This window comes from Catharus ustulatus, chromosome 6, assembly GCF_009819885.2.
Source record: "Catharus ustulatus isolate bCatUst1 chromosome 6, bCatUst1.pri.v2, whole genome shotgun sequence".
Classification (NCBI taxonomy): domain Eukaryota; kingdom Metazoa; phylum Chordata; class Aves; order Passeriformes; family Turdidae; genus Catharus; species Catharus ustulatus.
Window position 1 is genome coordinate 16,478,678 of NC_046226.1, and position 22,517 is coordinate 16,501,194.

At 38.6% G+C, this 22,517-nt stretch overlaps 1 protein-coding gene across 1 annotated transcript; it reads right to left on the reverse strand.

Annotated features, from left to right (window-relative positions):
- Positions 1-583: 583 nt before the first annotated feature.
- GOLGA5 (golgin A5) lies at positions 584-17,829 on the reverse strand. The gene is made up of 13 exons (XM_033063378.1): positions 17,746-17,829; positions 16,567-17,179; positions 13,978-14,199; positions 12,753-12,972; positions 12,087-12,210; positions 11,089-11,292; positions 9,809-9,979; positions 9,159-9,287; positions 7,149-7,247; positions 5,360-5,585; positions 4,136-4,241; positions 3,261-3,324; positions 584-1,940 (listed from the first exon to the last, which is right to left on the reverse strand). Exons 2-13 carry the CDS (start codon positions 17,126-17,128, stop codon positions 1,878-1,880), a joined length of 2,190 nt encoding a protein of 729 aa, XP_032919269.1. The 5' UTR covers positions 17,129-17,179; positions 17,746-17,829; the 3' UTR covers positions 584-1,877.
- Between the last annotated feature and the right edge of the window lie 4,688 nt (positions 17,830-22,517).

Genomic DNA, 22,517 nt, shown 5'->3' on the forward strand with positions numbered 1-22,517 from the left:
CAAAAAGAAAGTATCTGTGCATTCCAAAGTTGCTGTCTAAGCAAAAAAAAACAAAAAACAAACAAAAAAACCCACAAAAAACCCCCAAAACCCAACAACAAAAAACCAAACAAAAAACCCCCAAAACCAAACAAAAAACTCACAAAAAAACCACCACAAAAAAATCCACCACAAAACCAGAAAAACCCCAAAACCAAAACCCCAAACAAAACCCCATAAAACCCAAACAAAAACCACCAACCGCCCAAACAAATCAACCAAGGAAAACACACACACACAAAGGGAAACCAAGAGAGAAAAGGAAGTAAGAATAGAAATAAAGCTGTAAGGCATTTATACTACTAATAATGTTCCCCCCAAAATAACACAATATACTGAAATATCAAAATATTCTGTGTTTTGGAAATGTTTAAATGAAAAAAACTGTATGTGTGTAGAAAATGAGTGTGCAAAGGTCCTTTACTTCATCTCCTTCCATACCAACCAGCTCCCCCTGGGGTTCAAAAGTGGCTTTAGTACCAGAATTGAAAAGAAAACAGGAATTAGGCAAAATGCAACAAATGTGATAGAGGGCAGACACAACTTAGAATAAATGCTCTTTTATTACTCAGTTATCCAAACATTTCAGTTTTCTCTGCAAGATCTGAACCAGAGCAGCAATACAGTCATTTGTCCACTGTAACATTTCCATAGGAGCCAATATGACAGGACCTAATGCTGTGTGTTCAAGCCACACCCTTAACTGCAAGAGTGACAAATCGCCTGCAGTCATCTTTTTGTTACCCAGCTGTGAGCACCACACAAAAAACCAAGAAAGTTCTTAAGGAAAGAAAGTGACCTTGTGTGATTGTCTATTGATAATTCATAATTACAGAACGCCACAATCTGACAACAGAACTTCTACAGTAAGTAGAAGTGGTATTTTGGGTTTTACTATAAATATTTGATGAGGTTTGTTTATCTGTGTATTTAGTGAGTATTTAGACATGAGAAATTTTTAATGTCTTGATAGATTTCATATAGAAATAGTTTTAATTAAATACCCAAAGCTTTAGAAAATAAATGTTTCAACAAGATCTGATTAAGACATGTAATAATGAGAGAGGTATAAGAAAATGCAGTTAAAATATACAAATTTCAAGTGCAAAAAGAAACACCATTACTTCTCAACAGTTTAAACCTTCCTTCTCAAAAATCATCTCTTTCTCTAATAAAGCTAAAATACCAGCCTTTAAATAGGCAGCCCTACTATTCAGTTGGTAGGAAAGATACATCTATTGCACTAGAAGTACAAAGCTAAGAAGAATGCATAATATTTTATTCTTAAACTTATTTACAAAAATATATTGCACCAATCCATTGTCCTTTTTCCAGTTAATGTTAAGGAAAAGCCTATTATGTACAAAGTTAAAAACAGAAGTGCAAAAGCAGACTGAAAGAAACCAGAAAGAAGTTTATTTAAAATGCTAAATACAGTTTATTACCTGACCATAGCCCAGATTCAGTATGACCTAAAATAATTTGTACCAGACATATCTGCAATTTCAGAAATTCTTGCGCTTCGCTGCAGAACAAGCCTTATCTTTCACTCTAACCATCAGAAGGTCTACATAAAATGAAAGGGCTAATCAGGGCTTAGCTTAACAGCTTCATTTCTCCAGGTAAATGATGCTCTTCTAGGTAAATTGAAAAAGCTACATAGTATTACACACTTATTTGAAAGGTAGTGATAAATCAGGCATGATAGTTTTATCCTTCTGAAACACCATGAGGAAAAGTTTGCTGATGTTTCAGGACTGATAATTCAAGGCATTGCCAGTCCACATTACATTAGCACAGCATATGGTCCTGTCTCAGTCTACCTGCCACTGGGACTGTCAAGGATGCATTTCTGGGGTGTAGGTAAGGAGAACAATCATAACCCAGAGATGAAGCAATGCCTGGGAAAAGAGAAGAAATAAATTTAGCATTGACAATCACCATCCAGCAGTAAATGTGAGAGCTCTCAATGAGAGCTGATAAAACTTGTTTTGCAGAAATATTTTGCTTAAAATATTTTTTCTATTAATCAGATACTTCTAAAAAAATAATTGGCATCTGAACAATGAAATGCTAAATCAGATTCTGAAGAAGCTATTGACAGAAAACTAATGACTTTACACAAGCAGCAGAAATAAAGCAGCCTGTTTTCCTACAGATTTGTGTTGTCAGGTTTCTCTTTTCCTCCATGCCACAGTGACTTCAACTGATGCCTCTGATAACCAGTCCCCAGCCAGTACATTATGTGATGTGCTTTGAGTGACTGGTAAGCCACTACTCCTGTGCCAACTGGCTGACACCAGACTGCAAACCAGCCAAGCTCTGATTTCTTTCTCCTTACCACAGGCACTGATTTGAGGAATTCTTATTAATTCTGTAGGAACATTAATTCTCATTCAAATTTGTTTGAAATTGCCCAATTAGAATAGAAGCTGCCAGGAGTACAAAAAGGAATACATAACCCACATATATTTTTAAAAAACTATTTTAAAATATTCAAGTTACTGTAGTCATAGTCAAGGTTTGAGCTGAGAAGGGGTAACTGCCACTGACTGCCCAGCTCCTATAAAGCCACCATCAAGTTTCCTTTCAGATTGCAGCTTGGGCAGCTGAAGTCTTCAGTGTTTTTTTACAAAGCTTGCCTTCCCACAGGTCCCCGCAGTTGACAGGCACCTGCCCTCCAGTGGATAAGGGAGGCATTTCACTTCTAGCAATTGGCAGCCTGACAGTTTTGCCCGATGTGGGCAAGCAATTTTCTATTAGTTTAAGTCTAACAAGAAAAACTGGTCTTGCTACTTTTTCCTAGGGAAGAGTGATCAATAGTCACCAAAAAAAAATCCCAAAATTAAGAGTCAAATATTAAGAAAGCTCTAAAAAAATGTCATTTTCCTAAATGCACTGAATGCAGGCGCAGCAGGTTAACCTTGGCAACTGGTCACTATTATTCCATATTTTACTATTAGAAATCTACTTTCACAGGCCTTTAAATGGTAGTTACATAAACATCTTTAAGACTGCTATACTAAGAATTTCTGGGAAAAAGTGAAAACTGCCAAGCAACATGACTCCAAAATGCAGTTGTTTAAGTATTATTTGGTCCACTTTCCAAAAACCCACATTGAGTAGTTAATTACAGCCTTTTGAACATCAATCTTGCCATTTAAGACATACTGGCATATAAACTGGCTATAGAAATCTTGCATTCAAGAAGGTTGACTCACCATGTAAATGATTACAAAGACTCTTGCTATGGGGTATCGTCTCAGAAAGATTCCCAGTCGAATGCTACACAGGTAGCAAGAGAAAACAAAACACACAATTCAACACTGAGCAATAAATTCCTGTTCAACTCATCCCACCCACCCCAAACTCAAACATCATGGCTTTGTTTCTGTCTTGAATTTTCTCAAATACACACAAGGCTTTGTTATTGTCTTGAATTTTACTTCATGTACTCAAAACATTAAGTGAGGTGAGAAATTCAGACCATAAAACATTCTCCTAATTTTTTCCCCAATCACAGAAATTCTTTCACAAATTCTAGTATCATGGAAGCACAAAGCACTTTCTATCAAGGTATCTTGTTTTCAAAGGACTAAGAAGTATTACCAAATTTTGTTTTCTGTTGATATTTGTTTCAAGTTTTGTAGCAGACCTTTGCTGTGAATACTGTCAATTCACCTAACTTCTCAGAAAGGGATCAAAGCAAATTCATTGCTGGATCTAGAATGATTTTCATCTATTAATTCCTCAAATAGATTATCTCCCAAGGTAAACAGCTGCACTGACTTAGAAGGCAGAATCTTGTCTTCATCAGAACTGAAAAAGTACAGTTGATACTCCCTCACTAATATACTCTTAAGAGTGTTTAATCACAGACAGTCAAAACCTCTAAGAGTAAAAAACGTACAAGATGGTAATGAATTTGGTTAGACATTTTTTTGTAACTTAGGGAACTTCTTGCATCAAAATCTGTAAGAGCTTCATTTCAATAACTGTCAGCAATTTGCAAAAGCTTAAGAGTATGAATATCATAGCAAAGCACAACTAAAAGGATGCCAGAAATTCCAGATGCACTCCCTCAGGACACCCTTACCTGAACTGATCTATGGTGCTGGCAGCTTTGCGGACTCTCCCGTACATTCCTGCCACGCTGCTATCCGTGTCACTGAACAGGACAGGAACGCTACGCAGGCGAGCTCCTGTTTGATGGGAAAAAGTGCAAACTATCAGGCAAGTTGCAGTTTAAATAAAACAAATTGATAACATGTAACAAATATACATAAATAATAGTGATACAATATGATTGTACTGTCATCAATTCTTGATAAACTTTCACTCAAGTAAAACTTTTCTTCAACTTAGTATATTTTAAAAATTTAACTTACTAACTTGATATCTTAATAATCAATTCCATCATGTCACAACAACTATTATTAGGTATATAAAATGATAGGTTTGATACTGGCACAGTTTCTCAAATTTTTTTTTACTCTCATACAGTGAAACTTTGATTAGCATTTCTGACACTGGCTTGTACATTAAACAATTTTTTACATTATTTACATTTTTTACTATGTATCAACTTCTTTTAAAATAAACATTTGATAATGTTACTTTTGTGTAACTAAACTTCAGCATTCTGAAGTTACTTGCAAAGGACTCCTGCTCTGTTAAGCGGAGAAAAAGTCTGGACTGTTGTTTCACACCTCTAGGTGATTGTCCCTTGTTTATAAAGTTACTTAACATATATACAAAATGACAAACTATGACTCTGAAAAGCAACATCTCAACACCATGGATCAACTGCTGAGGTTGTCCCAGAGATACAGGACTGACAAACCAACCCCTCAGAACCACCATATTTTAAGCTGCTTTTCAAAAAAAAACAGAAAGCAAGGAAGAAATTAATGTCAAGGAAGAAATTAATGTCAACCAGAACAATTCCCAAAAGGAAGTATTCCATTCTTACTCTCCTCCCAAACCCTTTTTGCAAGAGAATACTTCAATCCTGCTTCTAACACTCAGTTTAAACCCCTAAATACAAGTCCATTTGCACCTGCGACAGAATTGTTCCAATACTGCCATAGTATTGAGAATTAAAGACTAAATTTGCTTTATTAAATTTACTGAAGCCATTTGTTCACAAAAGGAGGTTCTAGTTAACAATAGTGGCTGCTGGAGAGAAGGTCTCTAGAGTAAGTGGTTGTTTTCAGCATTTATTTTTACTTACAAACTCAGGTTTTCAGGAAAAGGCATTAGGAAATAAAAAAGCCTCGACTGCAGAAAAGACAAGAGTTTTAAGAATTTCCTTATTTACCTTCAGCACCATCAATGCCTGCCATGTTAATGGAAGGTCCATTAGCACTTGTGCCTTGGATAGCCTTCAGCTGCTGCTCGAGCCTTTCCAGTTGATACACAAGTGAGTTTTTCTCTGTGCTCAGGCTCTCTAACATGGTTTGTTTCTGAATTAGTGTTTCTGTCAGCTGATGAAGCCGATTTTCTAATTCTGTCTGACTACTACTGCTTAGAGTCTTGTTTGTGAGCTAAAGAGAAGCAAAGAAAAAAAAATCATTCTAAATTCAATCCCTGACCATCTGACACATGACAAAGCTCTATAATAATCTAAATCTTGAAGAACCAAGTTACTCCACCGAAGAATTTTTACAGGCTAATGCCATCAAAACTATCACTGGCGAGTGCTATAAAGAGGAAACAATTTCAACAGTTGTTAACTGTTTACATTACCCAAGAAACTCTATGTAAAAATGTAACTTTCTGTTTTCCACCTATAATCATATGAAAGTTTCTGTATAAACTGAATTTGATCACAACATCGATGCTATGCCTCAGAGACAAGTTTAAATAGCAATCAATAGCACACTAATCCAGCCTGGCTACCGTACTTTCAATTTAGTGAGTATGTAAAAATGCTTTCAAGCACCATTTTACAGGAAAACATGAATGAAATGGTGAAAATGCAAGATGTGCTGCAGAAGAACTGAGGAGCACCAAGGCAGAAAATGTGATTGTACCATCAAACAGAAACTGCAAGGCCAGCAAATGGATCATGCATTTAACATGGATGATGTAATTCAATTTGCAGAAAATATTTCAAGCAAATGGGAATCACCAGATCTGCCATCTGTGCAACAGCTCATCTATTCACTAAAGTCTTGGACTTCAGCCACTTTGTGGCATCATATTCCACAAAGATGTAGCTTTATTAATGAAGAATCATCAGGAATTACAGATATACAAAAAATAAATTAGGTGCCTGCAACCAGGCAGGTGCAGGTAGTCCTGAAGTTCAGCACTACCAGAAAATTCATCTGGCAACGTGCCCAAGGAACCTGTATCACATCACAACCATTTCCAAATCCTGACATTCTAACTGCTCAGCTGACCACACCTGACTCCAGACTACCAATTTCTCCACAAACAGCCTACTTTTCACTATTTAAGGAACTTAACAGACCAAGGCCTATGCCTTTATGCTGCCCAAGGCATCTATGGGGGCTCACAAGTATGAAGAGGCTCCAAAAGGGATTAGACTGACACAAGGGAAACAGGTCCATCAACACAGCAGTAGAACTAGTCAAGACTAGAACATAATAACCCTAATTCAACTGCTGATGTTGAGCAGGTGCACAGGAGTGAAGGAAGTGGCCAGGCTCACATGCTGGCCCCTACTGCCAAGACAGAACAGTGGGCCAGATAGATCACTGAGTCTGCAGAACATAACTTATGTTCTCTGAACAGTTGTGAGGATCTTGGCAGAATGCATAATGATCTAATCAAACTCCAAGGAGTTTTTTCAGTCTGCAAAGAGAAGAATGTTGATCCAACACCGCCCCGCCCTCAGGTCTAGCTGGGACAGTGGTTGATTTCCCCCCTTATATAAAAGCGCACACAGCTTAAAAACAGGCTATTTACATGATTCCCTTCTAGTATCCCCTACTTTCAAAATTCTACTTGCTATTGAAAACAAGTATACTGTACCTCACTAGTAGAATGCTTACAGGATTTTTCAGGATAGTTTAGTCAAATGAGTAGTTCCTATCACTGTTTTCATAGCTAAAGGTGATAAAATTATTTTCTATACACACCTGATTTCTGAGCTTCTGGATTTCTTCCTCCCTGTCTTTTATTCTGCTTTGCAAGGTATTCTTTGTTCGATACAATTCTTCTTCAGTATAATGTAGTTCCTATAAAATTTACCACAATTACACATAACAGATTTTAAACATATATGTATTTTGAGAGACAAACTCTAGTTATCTAGTGTTTCACAACAGAACATAATAAGCAATATGCTGCAATCAAATACAAACTGAAATATCATCTTAGTAACATGTCTGGTCAGGATGGGAGGTACGGGGATAGACAGAGCTGAGTATCAAGTCACAACCTATACGGCCAAATAAATTCTTTTGTGGAGACTGCCCTAATACAAGTATCAATCCAGAACAGTTTATTAGAAGTCACACAATTTCATTGGGACCACGTTTTTATCTTCCTTACACTTTCACCATTTGTTGTAGTGCTGTCTTAAAACTATGTCAGTAATGTAACAATTACAAAATACTTTGGGGGTATGTGTATTCCTAAAATAAATGCATTAATTCAAAATACCATTCTTTAAACATGTTTGAAAGCCCTTGGCATAGCTATCTATAATTCTGTATAACACATCTTCCTCTAAAGTTTAGGACAAATTAACATAGTGGATGTGAAAGGAGGAATATTAGTAAAAAAAAAAATTACTGAAGAGTAAATCTAACTGCAAGTTTTGCTACTCCCATGATTTAGTGGCTATTTTAGCTCCCACTTACAGACCTGTCAAGCTTATCTTTTAAATTAAGGCAATCTTCAAATCACTATCACTTCAGCTGTCAGTTGCTACAGAAAACAGATAACCCTTTGAACCATCAGATGTACAAACAAATAGCACCTCTACTTATTTTCCATCTTCAGGTTCAGAAACCTTACGACAATAGTTAAAGCAACTCCCAGACAGAACTACCCATAATTATATTAAGTATCAACAGTAGCAATTATGTTAAAAGCACGTGTAAATGGATGTCCTCAAAAGGAAGACTTCAGTTTCTGCAATAACTGATGCTTTTTAAAATTCCCCTCGCTCTTTCTATTGACTTAAAGCATATTCCTCAGAAGGGCAGGAGTAACAAAATACAATCTACCATCTGCTTGGACATAATAAACATCAGCTACCCATCAAGAGCAGACCTCGACTTCTGCCTTTTAATTAGTTCAAGCTGCAAGCATCCCATTAAAATGCAATTTCTGAAAGGATAGATAATCCTATAAGATAAATTGTTCCTAGCAGATACAGAGGACTCGTGCTTTCTTCACTATTAATTCTCTTTACATGAGTTTTTCGTTACAAGGAAAATTTTGAACTGGGTGCAAAGTATTTGTTCAATTCCTATTGTGTAATAAGTGCATTCACATGAAATATGAGTTTGCCTTTTTTCCCCCCACTCTCTTTATAGCACAGAACTGCTTAAATCAAGGCAGAGTTTGCTCAAAAAGATGACACAATCTGACAGAATTCATTAACATAATTTTATCAGCAATTCATCTACAAGAGCAGTTTAGAAATAATTACAATTAGATTTAGAACTGAGTAACAAATGGATTAAATAAATCACCTCTAAATTGGTACTACTATGACATTGTTTTATAAGCTACAACTTATTTATTAATTGAGCAGAGGAAGTTTCACAGTAGCCACTTTCAGTATTAGGGTTTTTTGACTTAAAAATGTGACACTTGCTACTATATCCCTGTTGTTTGAATATTTCCCTGCTGAATAAAATTCAAGATCCTGATCAATTCTGTGCCCTTCCTTAGGGTCCTGTTTATTCAGTGGAATCTCTGTTCACCAGCAGTATCCAGAAGGCCCTGACAATTGTTTAGGCATGGCTGCACTTTCCTTGACCTATTGACATTCACCAAGCTTTTGGAGATTTCTTTGGAGTACTAGACAAAAAATTATTCAAACACTGCCCAAGTATCCAAATATTCTCTTAATAAGCCAAATGCAATGGCACCACATGGGACCTAAAGAGATGCAGCTTTCAAAAATTCCTTACCTGTTTTTGCCGCTCTAGTTCAGCTTCTGCCTCTTGCTTGGCCATTTTATGTGCTGATATCTGCTCTTGTAGGTCTTGAAGCTGCTCTCTCACTGACTCAGCTTCGCTTACCTGCTGTGTCTCCATGTCCTGAAATGAACACAAATATTACCATTTCACTAACATTCAGATGTTACTGCAAATCTATCATAGGTAACAGCAAAATAAGTAGTATATGCAATACTTCTTCAAAGGAAAATGAAGGTGTGGGTGTATTGGATAAATTTGATCTTTTTATACAGAATATTTTTAGCAACACAGTAATAAAATGCATTTTGTGAACAAGAAAAGCCTCTACTTCTTCCCTTCTACTGTCTGCAGGTTAATACTGAGTAGAATGGGCTTGTGTGCAGCTGCTGTGTTTAGCCCATTATGCCAGCAGATGACTTGGATTACAGTGCTTCAAGGATTAGTAGCTCTTGCAGAAAAGAATATAGATGATGGCTAGAGAAACTACTATGATTGTTAGAAAGAAATGCTTCCCTCAAAAGGAGTACACAGTAGTGAGGGGAGAAGGTAATGAATACTTGAAACAACAGACCCACAGTATACAAGGGAACAGTCCTCTGTTGTAGCTAACTGCAAATACAGGTGTACATAGGCACAGCTACCTGCAGCTCTGTTCTCATCTGTTGTATTTGCCCCATTAGTTTTTGTATTTCTTCTCTCTGAGTGTCTCGCTCATGTCTCAGTTCTTCCAGTTCCACTGTGCTTGCTGTATTGCTATCCAGGCCTTCAATACCAGAGCCTTCTTTTAAGCTGTTTATCAACTTTTCCTTAGACTGAAAAAATAAGTCAAAGCATTATTAATAGCAGTACTGAACAAGTGCTCAACTAGAATATGCTGTAATGACTGGTTTATCTGTTCTTTTATCCAACAATGACCCTACACATTTGAAAATGAAAATGCTTCTGTATTGATATCTTTCTGATTTTCTGTATGCCATAAGACTAATTTTACTGAAAGCCTGTGTTATCTGTAGAAGAGTACAGCTTTGTTCTTTACAAGTGCCTGGAATGTTAAGCTTGTCATGGATAACACAATTTTGGTCCTCTAGGTACCGAAACAGAAAAGACGCACACCAACAGACACTACAGACAAAACTGATCCCCTTTTTCTCCTGCCAACAAAATCCAGAACAAAATACAGTGATAACTCTTCCAGGAAAGAGGATAAACCATTTTATTCAGACAGCCTGGTGTTACCTCGACATTGACTTGTGATTTTAGGCTTTTCATATTTATCAAGATGATTAAAAAACTGTCCTTGAACATTTGACTGAATTAACTATTCTAAAAAGAGATCTCTATCTTCAACATCTTGCTAACATTTATAAACAAGACTCAAACACATCTGGACATGGTATCTTTGACAATTTACATAGTACGGAACTTGGCAAAAATACCTTATTTTGCCACTGTTCATATAACATCAATCACAAGCAACCTCTCAGGACATGGAAAAATATTGTCTGGTTACATGTTAAGTATCCATTCTATGCTATGCTTCAGTTTCATGCAGAACAGAGCAATATTCTTGAATCAAAAATACTGGATACAGAACAAATTGTAGGTATCATCTACTTAACTATCTGGACTCTTGGATGTGGAACACTGACAGATGACGCACAGTAAATGCAATGGTTCACCTGGATTTTTTTTTCAGGTTCAGGATCTGAACAACCATTTCAATTCCATAACTTCATCTACAAACTCAAGTTTACAAAAGGTAGACTGGTAGCTGTTCTATATATGTGTCATTACAGCTATGCTCCAGAACATGTTACAGGTCATATGAAAGAAATACCACAAGCTAGATTATTTGAAGCATAACACCTTAAAACAGTTAAAGCATACAAATCACACAGTATTTCTTCATAACAATGCTTACTTGGAGAATGCGAGTAGCTTTCTGTTTATAGTCTGTCAGTTCCTGTTTTGCAGATTCTAGGTGGTTTTTGGTTACTTTGACTTGCTGCTGAAGCTCATCAGCTCGCCTCTTTTCATCTAAATACTTTCTCTCTGCTACAGTTATCCCTTCTGCCAGGTTCTGACGTTCTGCTTCCACTTTACTTAGACGAGCTGCAAACTCATTCTATTAGCAATAAAGAAACAATACTTTGTGTTTAAACACAGTCTCAACTTTAACCTAGGAAGGAAAAAGGAAAGTTTAAAAGCACCTACACAGAGCACACCATCCATCTACCACCTCCAATTTAAAGACACATTACTGCTATGTGGCAAGAAACTGCTTGCTTAAGCAAGGGGTAAATAATCCGAATAAGAATATGCTTTTTGTTCCCTTACCACAAATAGTGAGGGAATAAGAATCTTCCTATTATTTACATTCATTTAGCAAACAAAAAGCAAGCTTGCCCCTAAACAAATATAATCAATTGTAGTATGACATATTTCAAAGTACTGTAAAAAAACCAAAACAGACACTGATAAAGATTTTCAGAGATGTTATTATACATAACAAAGGCCAAATCAAGTATAGAAAACATTCTCTATTAATAATGTACTTGCTTCTTTACCACAGAAGTGATCCTTCATCTTAAGACCTCACAGTAAAATTGTGTAACAATACCTCATGTAACAACACATCATGGAAAACTAAACTGATTACTGATTGACTTTTAAAACATGCATTAACATTAAAGTTAGCATTAAAAAAACAATAAAAATTGTCAACATTAATCCTCAAAAACTTTTACTTATGGGGTTTCCAAAATAACATGTAAGAAATAAATTAGCATCGCAAGGGTATTTAGTGCAGCACATCCTTCCAAGCAATTAGTACCCTGAGCAGGAACTGAAGTCAAAGGAAGGAGAGACCACATGGAACCTCATGGATCTGATCTCAAAAGCAGAATCCTCATGTCTAACCTGCATTTGTTTGTAGCTTTCTTGCTCTCGCTTGAGTGCAGAGTCTGCATCACGCAGCCTCTCCTGGAGAGTTTGAAGGGCTTGATTTTGTAAGCTGCTTCCTTCACTGTGGTCTTGTATTATCCTGAAATAGAGATACACATTAATTGGAAAAGAAGCAAGCTAGCATGATTTTTTTTCTGTAGAAATACAACCTCCTGGAATCCAGACCAGCTTTTAAAATTTGCCCATTAGATTACTGCATATAGAGTACAGGTGTGAAGCCTGGAGTTACTGACTCACACTTCTCCTCCCTGGCCTATATTCTGGAGTATCCACATTCCAGCAGCATGCTAAGTTATGAAAAATCATTTTATTTGTGAATAACCAAGTCTATTTTTCAAGAAAAAAAATTTGGGACTTTCAGCTTCATGCTACTGACACAAACATAAATACTTTATACAAAATGGATTTCAATAATCAGATGCCAATGGATGCCCTATTTAATACTCATTTGTCCTGCTCCAACTGTCAACTATGATAGAGCATTTTAGTGCAAGCTTTAATCCTTGCATTTCAAATCTTTCCTCATTAGTTTATCTTTTATTTTGGAAGACACTAAATTATCTCTATTTTTTAAAACTTATTACTATTTGCAGAATTCCAAAGTATGGAGCTATGAAGTACCGTGATTTTTCACTCTGCAATGCTTCCAAAGCTTCTGTCCGAGCACTTAAGAGCTGATCAGCTTCTTGCAACCGTACTTTCAGCACAGCCAGCTGGGAATCTTTGGCACCAACAGCTTCTGTCAGATCATCCACTCGAGCCTGAAGCTCTCTAACCATCCTGTCACTTTTTGAATGGTCAACATTCCACTTCTCCATCTTCTCCCGGGATTTGTTCAGTTCTGCAAAAGAAGAAGTTTCATTGAAGTTTACAAAAGTAGATATTGCAAGGTCTTGTAAGCAGTCAGGATGTAACTATCTCATTCCTTAAAGAAAAAAATTAAATACAACCAAGCTGAAGTAAAACTGAAAAATTATGAGCTACCAGGAAGTAACAAATGCCAGACTGGCTGTCAAAGCACAACCCAGACAATTTTGGAGGTGATCTCAAAATAGACATCTCCTTCTGAGTCACACTGCAGATGACAGATTTCACCTGCCCCATCCCCTGCAATGATCTACTGTCAAATATCCCTCTGCCAAGAGAAATGTTTGCATAAAGCATCTAGTTTAACTCTAGTTTGGGTTTATTGTCACATAAAAGACAATAGAAAAATACACCAGTTGTGAATAATGCCTGAATACTTAGAAGCTGCTGTTTTTAATCTAACACCACACATTAAGCTTCATTGGATATTAAAACTATCTGGTTTATGCAGTTACTGTGAAAAAAAATGTGGTACCTCAATTTTATGCCTAACAGCAGGAGTTTGCCCTGTTTTATTATTTAATTTGTACTCACATTTTTTACATTTTTCATGTCACTGGGCTTTGAAAAAGCCAGTGATGCCATATAAAAAATAATAATTTTATATTTTTACTGTCAATTTCTAGGCATCAGAGACTGTAGTCTACTACAGCCAGAAAGTAGTCAGTTTGAAGTATTCAAAGGAATTTGCTCATTTAAAAATAAGTATTTTGCAAAAGCCATTAAAATGCAGGAAAATAATTTAAACACGGTATTTGCTGACAGTATTTTACTAAGATGTAAGCTTTGTAACTAATTTAAACACATAATTCTAATCAACATTTGTTTTATCTTTGCAGTTGAACAAGCTTTTTAATTTCTCCCATCTCATTACATGGGAAGTCACACATGCAAATGTACCTGGAGAGTTTTTATTATACATATACAGAGCATTGTTTCCTAGTTCAGTAGCATTTTACTAATGTTATAGCTGAAGTACCTTCTTGTGTTTCTTTGGACCTCTGTATTAATGAAGCCACTTCTTGATTTAAAGACTGAACTTCATTTCGCAGTAGCTGGTTCTCCAGGCGAAGATTGGACAGCTCATGTGATTTGGAATCATCATCAGCTGAAAGGCTGGGGTTGGTTACTGCACTTAGTGATGAATCCTTCAGGCCATTCCCTTGTGCTCCCAGGCCAGAGTCTGAACTGTCTGGAGTTTCTGAACAGAGAGATGCAACTTAGAATGAATGCATGTTTGCAAACTGCCTTTCTACAAACAGTAGTTCCACGATCTCCATCAATGGTTAAGGAACAACAATGATAATAAATCAAAATAGTTTATGTAGAAATGGAATATGGGGCTGCCTCTCAGAAGGGATTGCACAAAACAGGAGTATTTACATTCATCATGCAGTGTTTGTGTTAATACTGCAAGACAAGATGTAGAAGTTATAAAACTTCTTATAAATGGCAACTTTAGGATTTCAAAACATTAACACTCTGCTTATGACTTTGCTGCTCAGATAAGTCCTCAGATGCTGAAGAGTAACAGAAAACACTAAAAATACATGGCAACTCTGCAGGAATTTTTAGTACCAACTCATTCTGGGTTTCCATTCAGATTTTGTCAACGCCAATTTTATTTTAAGAGAGAGAACAATAAAGGAACTCCTAGTGGTATTCTGAACAACAGTCCCCTGAAGGGAAGAAGGAACCAACAGTCTTTTCCCATGCACACACAGAGTATCCTTGATTAATGCTGTGAAAGCTACAAATCCACTGTAAGTCTTGATTCCAGTATGCAGATAGTTGGAAGTTTTGCAGCAATGTTAAGATAAAATGACATAGCAAGCAATCCAAACATATTAGTGCTGAATTTAGTATGTCTCAGGTGAGTAACTGCTGAAAATCCACGGGGCTAGACTGCAACTAATTCTAAGCAAGACTGCAGTGAAATTGTTAAAACATTATTTACTTCCCCTTGTGATCACTAGCCAAGCTGCTTCACCTTTCTCTCACCACTGCAACACCCCAAGCCCAGGGAATGGGGGCACACTATTAATGCTGAGCAACAACACACCCACAAGTAGCAGCAGTGACAGGAAGATTTCTGCCACATTTTCTCAAGCCCTTTTCCAATTAAGGCAATCCTAAGAAGTGTCATTATCTTTCCTTTGATTTATTTACACAGTTTCCAACTTATGAAATAATTTAGGCTCATTTCTTTGAAGAACTCAATAGATTAATTAAGCTAATGAAACAAGAAATGAGCCGTTTGTATCACAGATTAGATTATAACCATGGCAATATACAAAGTATAATGCCAACTGGTTTTGTCTATAGCTAATACATCATAAGCTACTTCAACAGATTCTGTGCTGAATATTTAAATGACACAGACAAATCTGTACAATCAACTTTGGAAAACAGCATGCTCAAATCCTGTACTGTAACTGCATTCTTTCTTATTTAGCAGCTCCACAACACAAACTCTGTTCAAAAATCCTCAGAAGAAAATTCAACAAGCCACACTGAGCAAAACAAATGTTTCTTAAGCACCAATCAGCAGGGCCATACAGCCAAGTCCAACAGACCTGTATTATTTATTATTAGTAGCAAATCTTACTAAAAATCCTGGACTCAGAAATAGAAAAATATTCACATTTGGAAATTATTCCTTTTTATGTCTAAAGATTTTCAGCATACTTAACGTAGTAAGGAAAAAACTGGCATTTACAATATTTCACATGCTCAGAGTACTAAACAAAAAATATTCTAACTACATTACTAACAACAGAACTACTTGCTTCAATTTTCTAAAACAAACAACAGCAAAGTAGCACAGCAACAAGGATGGAGTACAGATTGAACAGTCTGATAAGAGAACACAAGTTCCTGACACTTCCCAGCCACATTCTCCTTTGTGTGGTTAACTTGAACCCAGCCCCAGCTTTTGACTGGCCTGGAGGCTCATTCAGGCCTCTGGATTTAGACTGCAGTTGTGCAACTACTGGCACACCAAGAGGCTTTATCTCTCTGGCTCTCTCATGCCCGTAGCTCTACAGCAGCCTGTCCACATCCAGCTTCCTGCAGGACAAGTAAGGTTGCCAGCTCACCCCTCCTGCATGGTGGAACAGCTGGTGGTGCCAGCTCACCCCACCTCACCTGCTGCACCGGGCAAGAGCCAACACCATTGCTCCACGGGTGAAAGTCACTTCCCCTCCCACGTGGCAACAGCCCGAGTGACCAAACAAAAGCAGCAGCACCTGTGCTTCTACCAGGGGACAATATGGGGTTGATACAAGGTTACACCACAGCTTAGAAAGGTCAGGGTGAGCAGCAGAAACAAGGTACATCCAGACTACAGAAGATTTTGGTAATAATCATGTAGTTTGTCAAATTAGCATGGTATCTAGTATTACCCCAGTGATGAAAAAATGTGATAGGCCCTGCTGTACCTCATCCATTTGACATATTACCACCATCAAATGTTTCATGAAGTGACATGAAGTTTCATGTGCTACCTAGCCTTACCCTAGACATACTTGGGTTTTAAACATCTCTAGGTTCAATACTATTTAACTACCATTGCCTTGGCTCCTGATGGAATTATCTTCAGTTTTTGCACTCTGTGTGCTGGTAGACACAGAACTAATGCTTGAAGTCCGAGAATGATTCTGAAGAACAGGTGCCTTGCTCTTCTCCTTTTTAGAATCTATCCTTCCATTAGGTTCTTTCTCTGAACTGTTGAGAAAATCAAATAGCAACTCATCATCAGGCTCTGACTTTTTTCTTCTCACAAAATGTGAGGCAGCTCTGGGTGTGGAAGCATTTTCTACTGCAGAAGCTGCCTCTGAGGATGTCCTACGTGCTGTTTTAACATTTGCTGTTCCTGCCAGGATTGTGGCCTTTTGGTGTTTGATATTTTCAGCTGCTGATGAGATGTAGGCTGCTTTGGATGATGTCTGGTATTTCAGTTCTTCAGCATGCTGGCGCACTTCGGAATAGTCATTGGCAGAGTCCAAGTTCTTATTATTATAAACTGCACTGCTTGATGTGTCTTTTTTGCTCAGAGCTGATGCAGCTCCTTGATCAACTCTGTTGAGTAGATCCTCTGCCTTTCCAGCGAGATCAGCAAGCCAAGACATGACGAGTGTCTGTTGATGAACTCTGTGCAATTAAAATTTCAGGACCATACACTGCGAAAGACAGAAGGATTACAAATCAGATTGCTGCTGCTAAGACGAGATGTATTGTTTACGGAAACAATTCCTGCGTTAAAATTATTAGTGCTGTAGTTATTATAATACTTTTCTTCTACTCATTTGGTATTTTGCTGTTTTGGCAACTAATGGAAATAAACAATTCGGTTCCTGAGGAAAATAAGCAAAACCTAGGTTTTAAAATCAAGGTTATTAAAATTAGACCACGGCATCAGTATGTGGTATCATCACAAAGATAAAAAAACTATGCCTTAGACGTTTTGTGTGCAAATTCCCAGCCCGGCTCAGGTAGAAGACGCTTTCCCCCACGAACTCTGCAGCCCGCTGCCTCTCCCGTGACACCAACACGGCGGACAGGTGCGGCATTCAGCTGCACCAGGGCCTGCGATACCACAGCGGGGCGGGTGCCTCTACCCCAGCTCCCGGGAAGGCGACGTTCAGAGTGGCCGCTGCCCCCCACCCCCAGCACGGCCTGTCCGCCGCTCTCCCCAGGGCCGGCCCCACTCCGGAGCGGGAGGGGTCTCAGCACAGCCCGGCCTCACCTCCTGCAAACGCGGGGCCGCCCCGGCCCGAGAGGAGCCGCGAGGTGCCGGCGGTCAGCGCCGGGCCGCAGGCCGGGCCGGGCGGCGCAGCGCCATCGCTTCCGGCAGACGTGGCCGCCTTTCCGGGGCCGCTGTGCGCAGGCGCAGGGAGCGCGGCCCCGCCCCCGGCGCTCTCATGCCCCGCCTCCGGCGCGCTCATGCCCCGCCCCTGGCCCGCTCAGGCCCCGCCCCTGGCCCGCTCAGGCCCCGCCCCTCCCGCCGGGCCGGAGCGGCCTGCCGCGCGCCCCCTCGCGGTGCTCTCAGCAGTCTGTGAGGCGAGGCTCGTGCGGGGTGTGAGTGCCGCAGGATCACGGGATCTGTGCTGGAAACGATCTCTCAGATCAGCGAGCCCATCTGATAGCCCAGCCCTGCCAAATCCGCCAGTAAAACCACATTCCCAAGTGCCGCGTACTGACTGTCACGTCATTCCCTGCCATCTGCAACCTGCATTACTTGAACCATTTCAAGCTTTATGGCTGTTATTTCTCTTCTTTAAGTGCTTCTTCTTAGTAAGGATAGCTGTTAAACTGTACATAAACTACATTTAAGAAACACTTAAAGGACTAGTTAAGATGCATTTAAAGGACTACATAAGGTTTTGTTGCTCATCCTCTCACCCCCCTTTTGGGTGTCCCCGGCCTCCCGTACCAACACACCACAGCTGGCCACCACGCTTGCTCAGAGCTTCTGCTCGTGCAAGCATCAGCAAGAGCGTGGAGAAACACTCACCCCTCCTGCCACTTCAGATCCCCTCTGTCGAGGAGCTGTTGTCTCCCTGACCCCAGTGCTGAATGCATGGCTGACTTACATCCATGTTTCCCAGAGCTCTAGTTGTTATCTCGTCAGATCACATCTTACAAATATTCTCTGGTTAAATTCACTGGTAGGCTGTTATCAAGTTATCTGAATGTTGTTACCTGGTTCACAGAAGTTCCTTACATCTTTACCTGGTAATCCTCTTCCAATGGGGAACACACAATGTTTGGAAAGATTATGAAGAGTTCCTGTGTAGGTCAAAGGCTTCAAAATGTTTGTCTGCAGATAGGAATTAGCAATTATCCTCGGGCATCCTTAGAACTCAAGCCCAAGCAGGAGACATCAGTCCTGCTGCCTATTCACAACATTCTCATGGCACTAGTACTGGCACAAGTTAATAGAAAATTCATCCTGCCTCATTGCAGATTAAGCAACACATTGGAAATAATAGTAATAAATCAAATTAATTCACAGCCTTCAACCTTTAAATCATGTGAATCAGCTGCATTAATGATGCATATAAGCATAATTTCAATTAATGTGAATGTATCACCTTCTCAGGCACTAAGAAAACGAAAGATTTTTAAGAGATTTTATTCATTACAAATTTACACTTGTTTTACTCAACTTGTTCAGGCTTCAAAACATGTTACAAATCCCTTCAATGGCAAATTCACGTATGATTGTGGATGTTTCAAGTATTTGATCATTGCACACCAAAGTGACATGAACAATGTTCAGAAGAAACATGAAGGGCCAAAGCCAATGGCCTAAATTATCTCTGTCTTTTACAGAATATGATAAAAGAAGTCATATTTTATGTGTAGCTTGGGAAACAGTTAATCCTCTGAATGCTCTGATAAGACGTAGTAACTCCAGTACATTTACCCCCCTATTTAAGTGTCTCACATGTGGTGTGTAATCTTTGCAATTGCCTGATGTCTAGAAGACATAAAGAATACAGAAAATGGTTGGACAGAAGTGCCCTTTATTCAAGATGACATATGCAGACTCCTAGGATCACATCTGAGCTGCCCACAGTGTGAGAATTTCCAGTTCTTGCAGACGACATCATTATTTACCTTGAAGTAAATTCCATGGCAGCTCCCTTTCCCTGTTCATACAATATCTTTAAAACAGGGATCCTGTATTGATAAAGAGATTGACTAAGAGTGCAGAAAACCAAATCCTATAAGTCCTGTATAGATTTTATATTGATTTTTTCAGTTATTGAATCATTCTGTAATAAAATAGAATATGATAAAAGAAGTCATATTTTATGTGTAGCTTGGGAAACAGTTAATCCCTCTGAATGCTCTGATAAGACGTAGTAACTCCAGTACATTTACCCCCCTATTTAAGTGTCTCACATGTGGTGTGTAATCTTTGCAATTGCCTGATGTCTAGAAGACATAAAGATTACAGCAATGCTATTAAAATTTGTTCTACTTACATTTTCACAATCATTGATCGTTTAAAAAAATAATGTTTCCATTTATAAAATTAGGAAAAAAAATAGCAGAATGTTTTCTGGCTGAGACCCTGAATAAGTTGGGATATCTATTTCCTTGGTACTTCCTTAAGATCTGTATTTTAATTCTCATAACTGATGTTCTCAGGTTTTGCAGGGTGATGAGGCAGATAGAGGAAGGAAAGAGAACTTGCTTCTTGTTTCACTGACCTATACATAAAGTCTCTTATGTCTGCTGTATCAACAGCTACTTCTAAGAATCCTGCGACTGCCAGGTTGAGTGGAGAGAATATTTAATTCTGCCACAAGGGGCTTACAGCTTCATTAACTACCACTGAAAACTTTACAGGTGTCTTTTCAGTTTACAGGTGCCCTCCCCAGGGTCCAGGCCCTGATCTGAGATGCTACACATCTTGCTGCAGAGTTTGACAGGTTCTGGCTGCAATTCTCTGTCTGCAAGCATGAAAAGGGAGAGATTCAAATCTAGCTGTAGAGAAAAAATTAGACTTTCTGTACAAAGCCTTTAGATCCCTGTTCAAACTCAAAGTAAAAGTAATTTTATGCTATAATTTACAGACATTATTTTTTGCCTATTATAGCTCTCATTGTAAGAACATTTAAATAACGAAGCTAGAAAATAACTGCCCAAATAACTATATCATAGCAAGATTAACTCAATCCCTCAAAACTCATTGCAAGAAAACATCCGGGGCTTTAGATTTTAATTTTTTTTTTAATTAAAATAAGAGGCAGGCTCTGCAATTGAAATATTTTTTTTTAAATTACTATTTCCCACTTTGAGCTGATTCACAGGTTCTTCCTTGTTCATTAAGGTAAATTTTTAGGTAGAAGAGGCAAAACAGATATGTCACATGACAAGTACAAGCCACATGACTTGTACTAAGTTAGTATCTTCTCTAAGTATACTGAAATAGAGCTTGGGCAGTTGGCTTCTGTAAAAGACTGTGCTGAAAACCATAAAAATTGCAAAAAGTATAGCAACAACAAAACAAAAAAAGGGTCATGTCATCCTCATTCAGCCTTCTTTTTCATGTGTCATGATATATTAATACACAACTATTTATCTGGTCTAAGGTCTTGGATTCATGCAGTATATTGGAAATATGCCAAATATCAAGGATTGCAAAATAAGCTGATAGTCACTGGATAAGTTGCTACTTAAGCTTTTACCTCATTCTCGGTGTTCACTCTGTGGCCTCATGCCATTTGTCACTTCATTGCACCACTGGATAAAATGGTGTGCACCTGCCCATAAGTTCATACTGCTGTCCATGACTTTGCCTGACGGTGTGTGGGCAGAGAGATCAGGTCTGCCCAAAAAGCTACTGTGAAACAGCTGTGTGCTGGCTGCTCACATCCCCACATGTACCCCAAGGTGAAGCCTCCTTTTGGGTGTACATAGGCACAGGGTACCCAGCCTCCTCCTCCAGCTGCCTGGCCTCACCACAGTCCCCAGGGAGCCTGCCTTGGAGCTGTCCCCTGCCCAGGGCACCCAGCTCACACAGCCACAGCCTCTGAGGCAACTGCTGCTACTATCTTCACATTCCAGTGGGGAACTGAGACATAGTGAGGAGGAACGAAAGATGAAATTCTCCTCCGTGCCTGAACAGAGCAAAGCAGGTTTGGTCTGGTCAAAATGTACAAACTCAGTGTAAATAATTAGGAATACACACACACAAATGCTTTCAATCTTTCTGTTGTTACTGCTTGTATTTTCTTTCGTTACTCCTATTTCTTTATTTTCCCATAATAAATCACAGTGACAGTTTTTCTGCAGTGTCCTCACTACCTTATTTCCTTCCTCTATATAAAAATGACATTAGCATATTATTATTAGCATATTATTCTTCTAGCAGGAAACATAGCCAGCCCTCCTAGATAGTGTCAGAATTATAAAAGTCGGGACAACAAAAGTATCTAGTGACATTTAAAAAATAGCAACTTAAAGAATACCAAATTTGGAGAATAAAATGCCATTTAAGGATTCAGGGGATTATTTGTATTCTGTCATGTGCCTTTCTTCATGCATTTTTGTGACCTCAAGGTACTCAAAATAAGTCTTTGAAAGGGTAGAGGTTTACTTCTAACAAGAAGATGCAATTTGATGCAAAGAATGGAAGACCAGATGATGGTGTGAATGCTGGGTGAAAGATCTGGGCCAGTTTGGCAACTTCCTGGCTTACTTGTGAATTATATGGATTAATCTTGGGTTTGAAAATGTATAGATTGCCAGGGCAAGCTTGACCATAAAATGGAGGGGTGTGTATTTTAACCAACAGAGAGATAAAAGAGCATTATTTCTCATAGTGGTAATGGGTAATGCAACTCTTTGGAATCCAGATGCAGATATCCACAGTGATACTGCAAACATATAATATATTTAGACATTAATTGTGTGCAGGAAAAAATCATTATCAAGAGGATGCATGCAGTGAGGTTTAGGAAATATGTCAGTCAGATATGAGGATACCCACAACTGTCTTCT

Excerpts from the sequence above, each read along its gene's own strand:
- GOLGA5 (XM_033063378.1), bottom strand. The coding sequence starts at position 17,128 with ATGTCTTGGCTTGCTGATCTCGCTGGAAAGGCAGAGGATCTACTCAAC. Across the intron at positions 9,288-9,808 it reads AGATGAGAACAGAGCTGCAG|GACATGGAGACACAGCAGGT; the intron begins GTAGCTGTGCCT and ends TGTTCATTTCAG. Across the intron at positions 4,242-5,359 it reads AGGCATTGATGGTGCTGAAG|GAGCTCGCCTGCGTAGCGTT; the intron begins GTAAATAAGGAA and ends CCCATCAAACAG.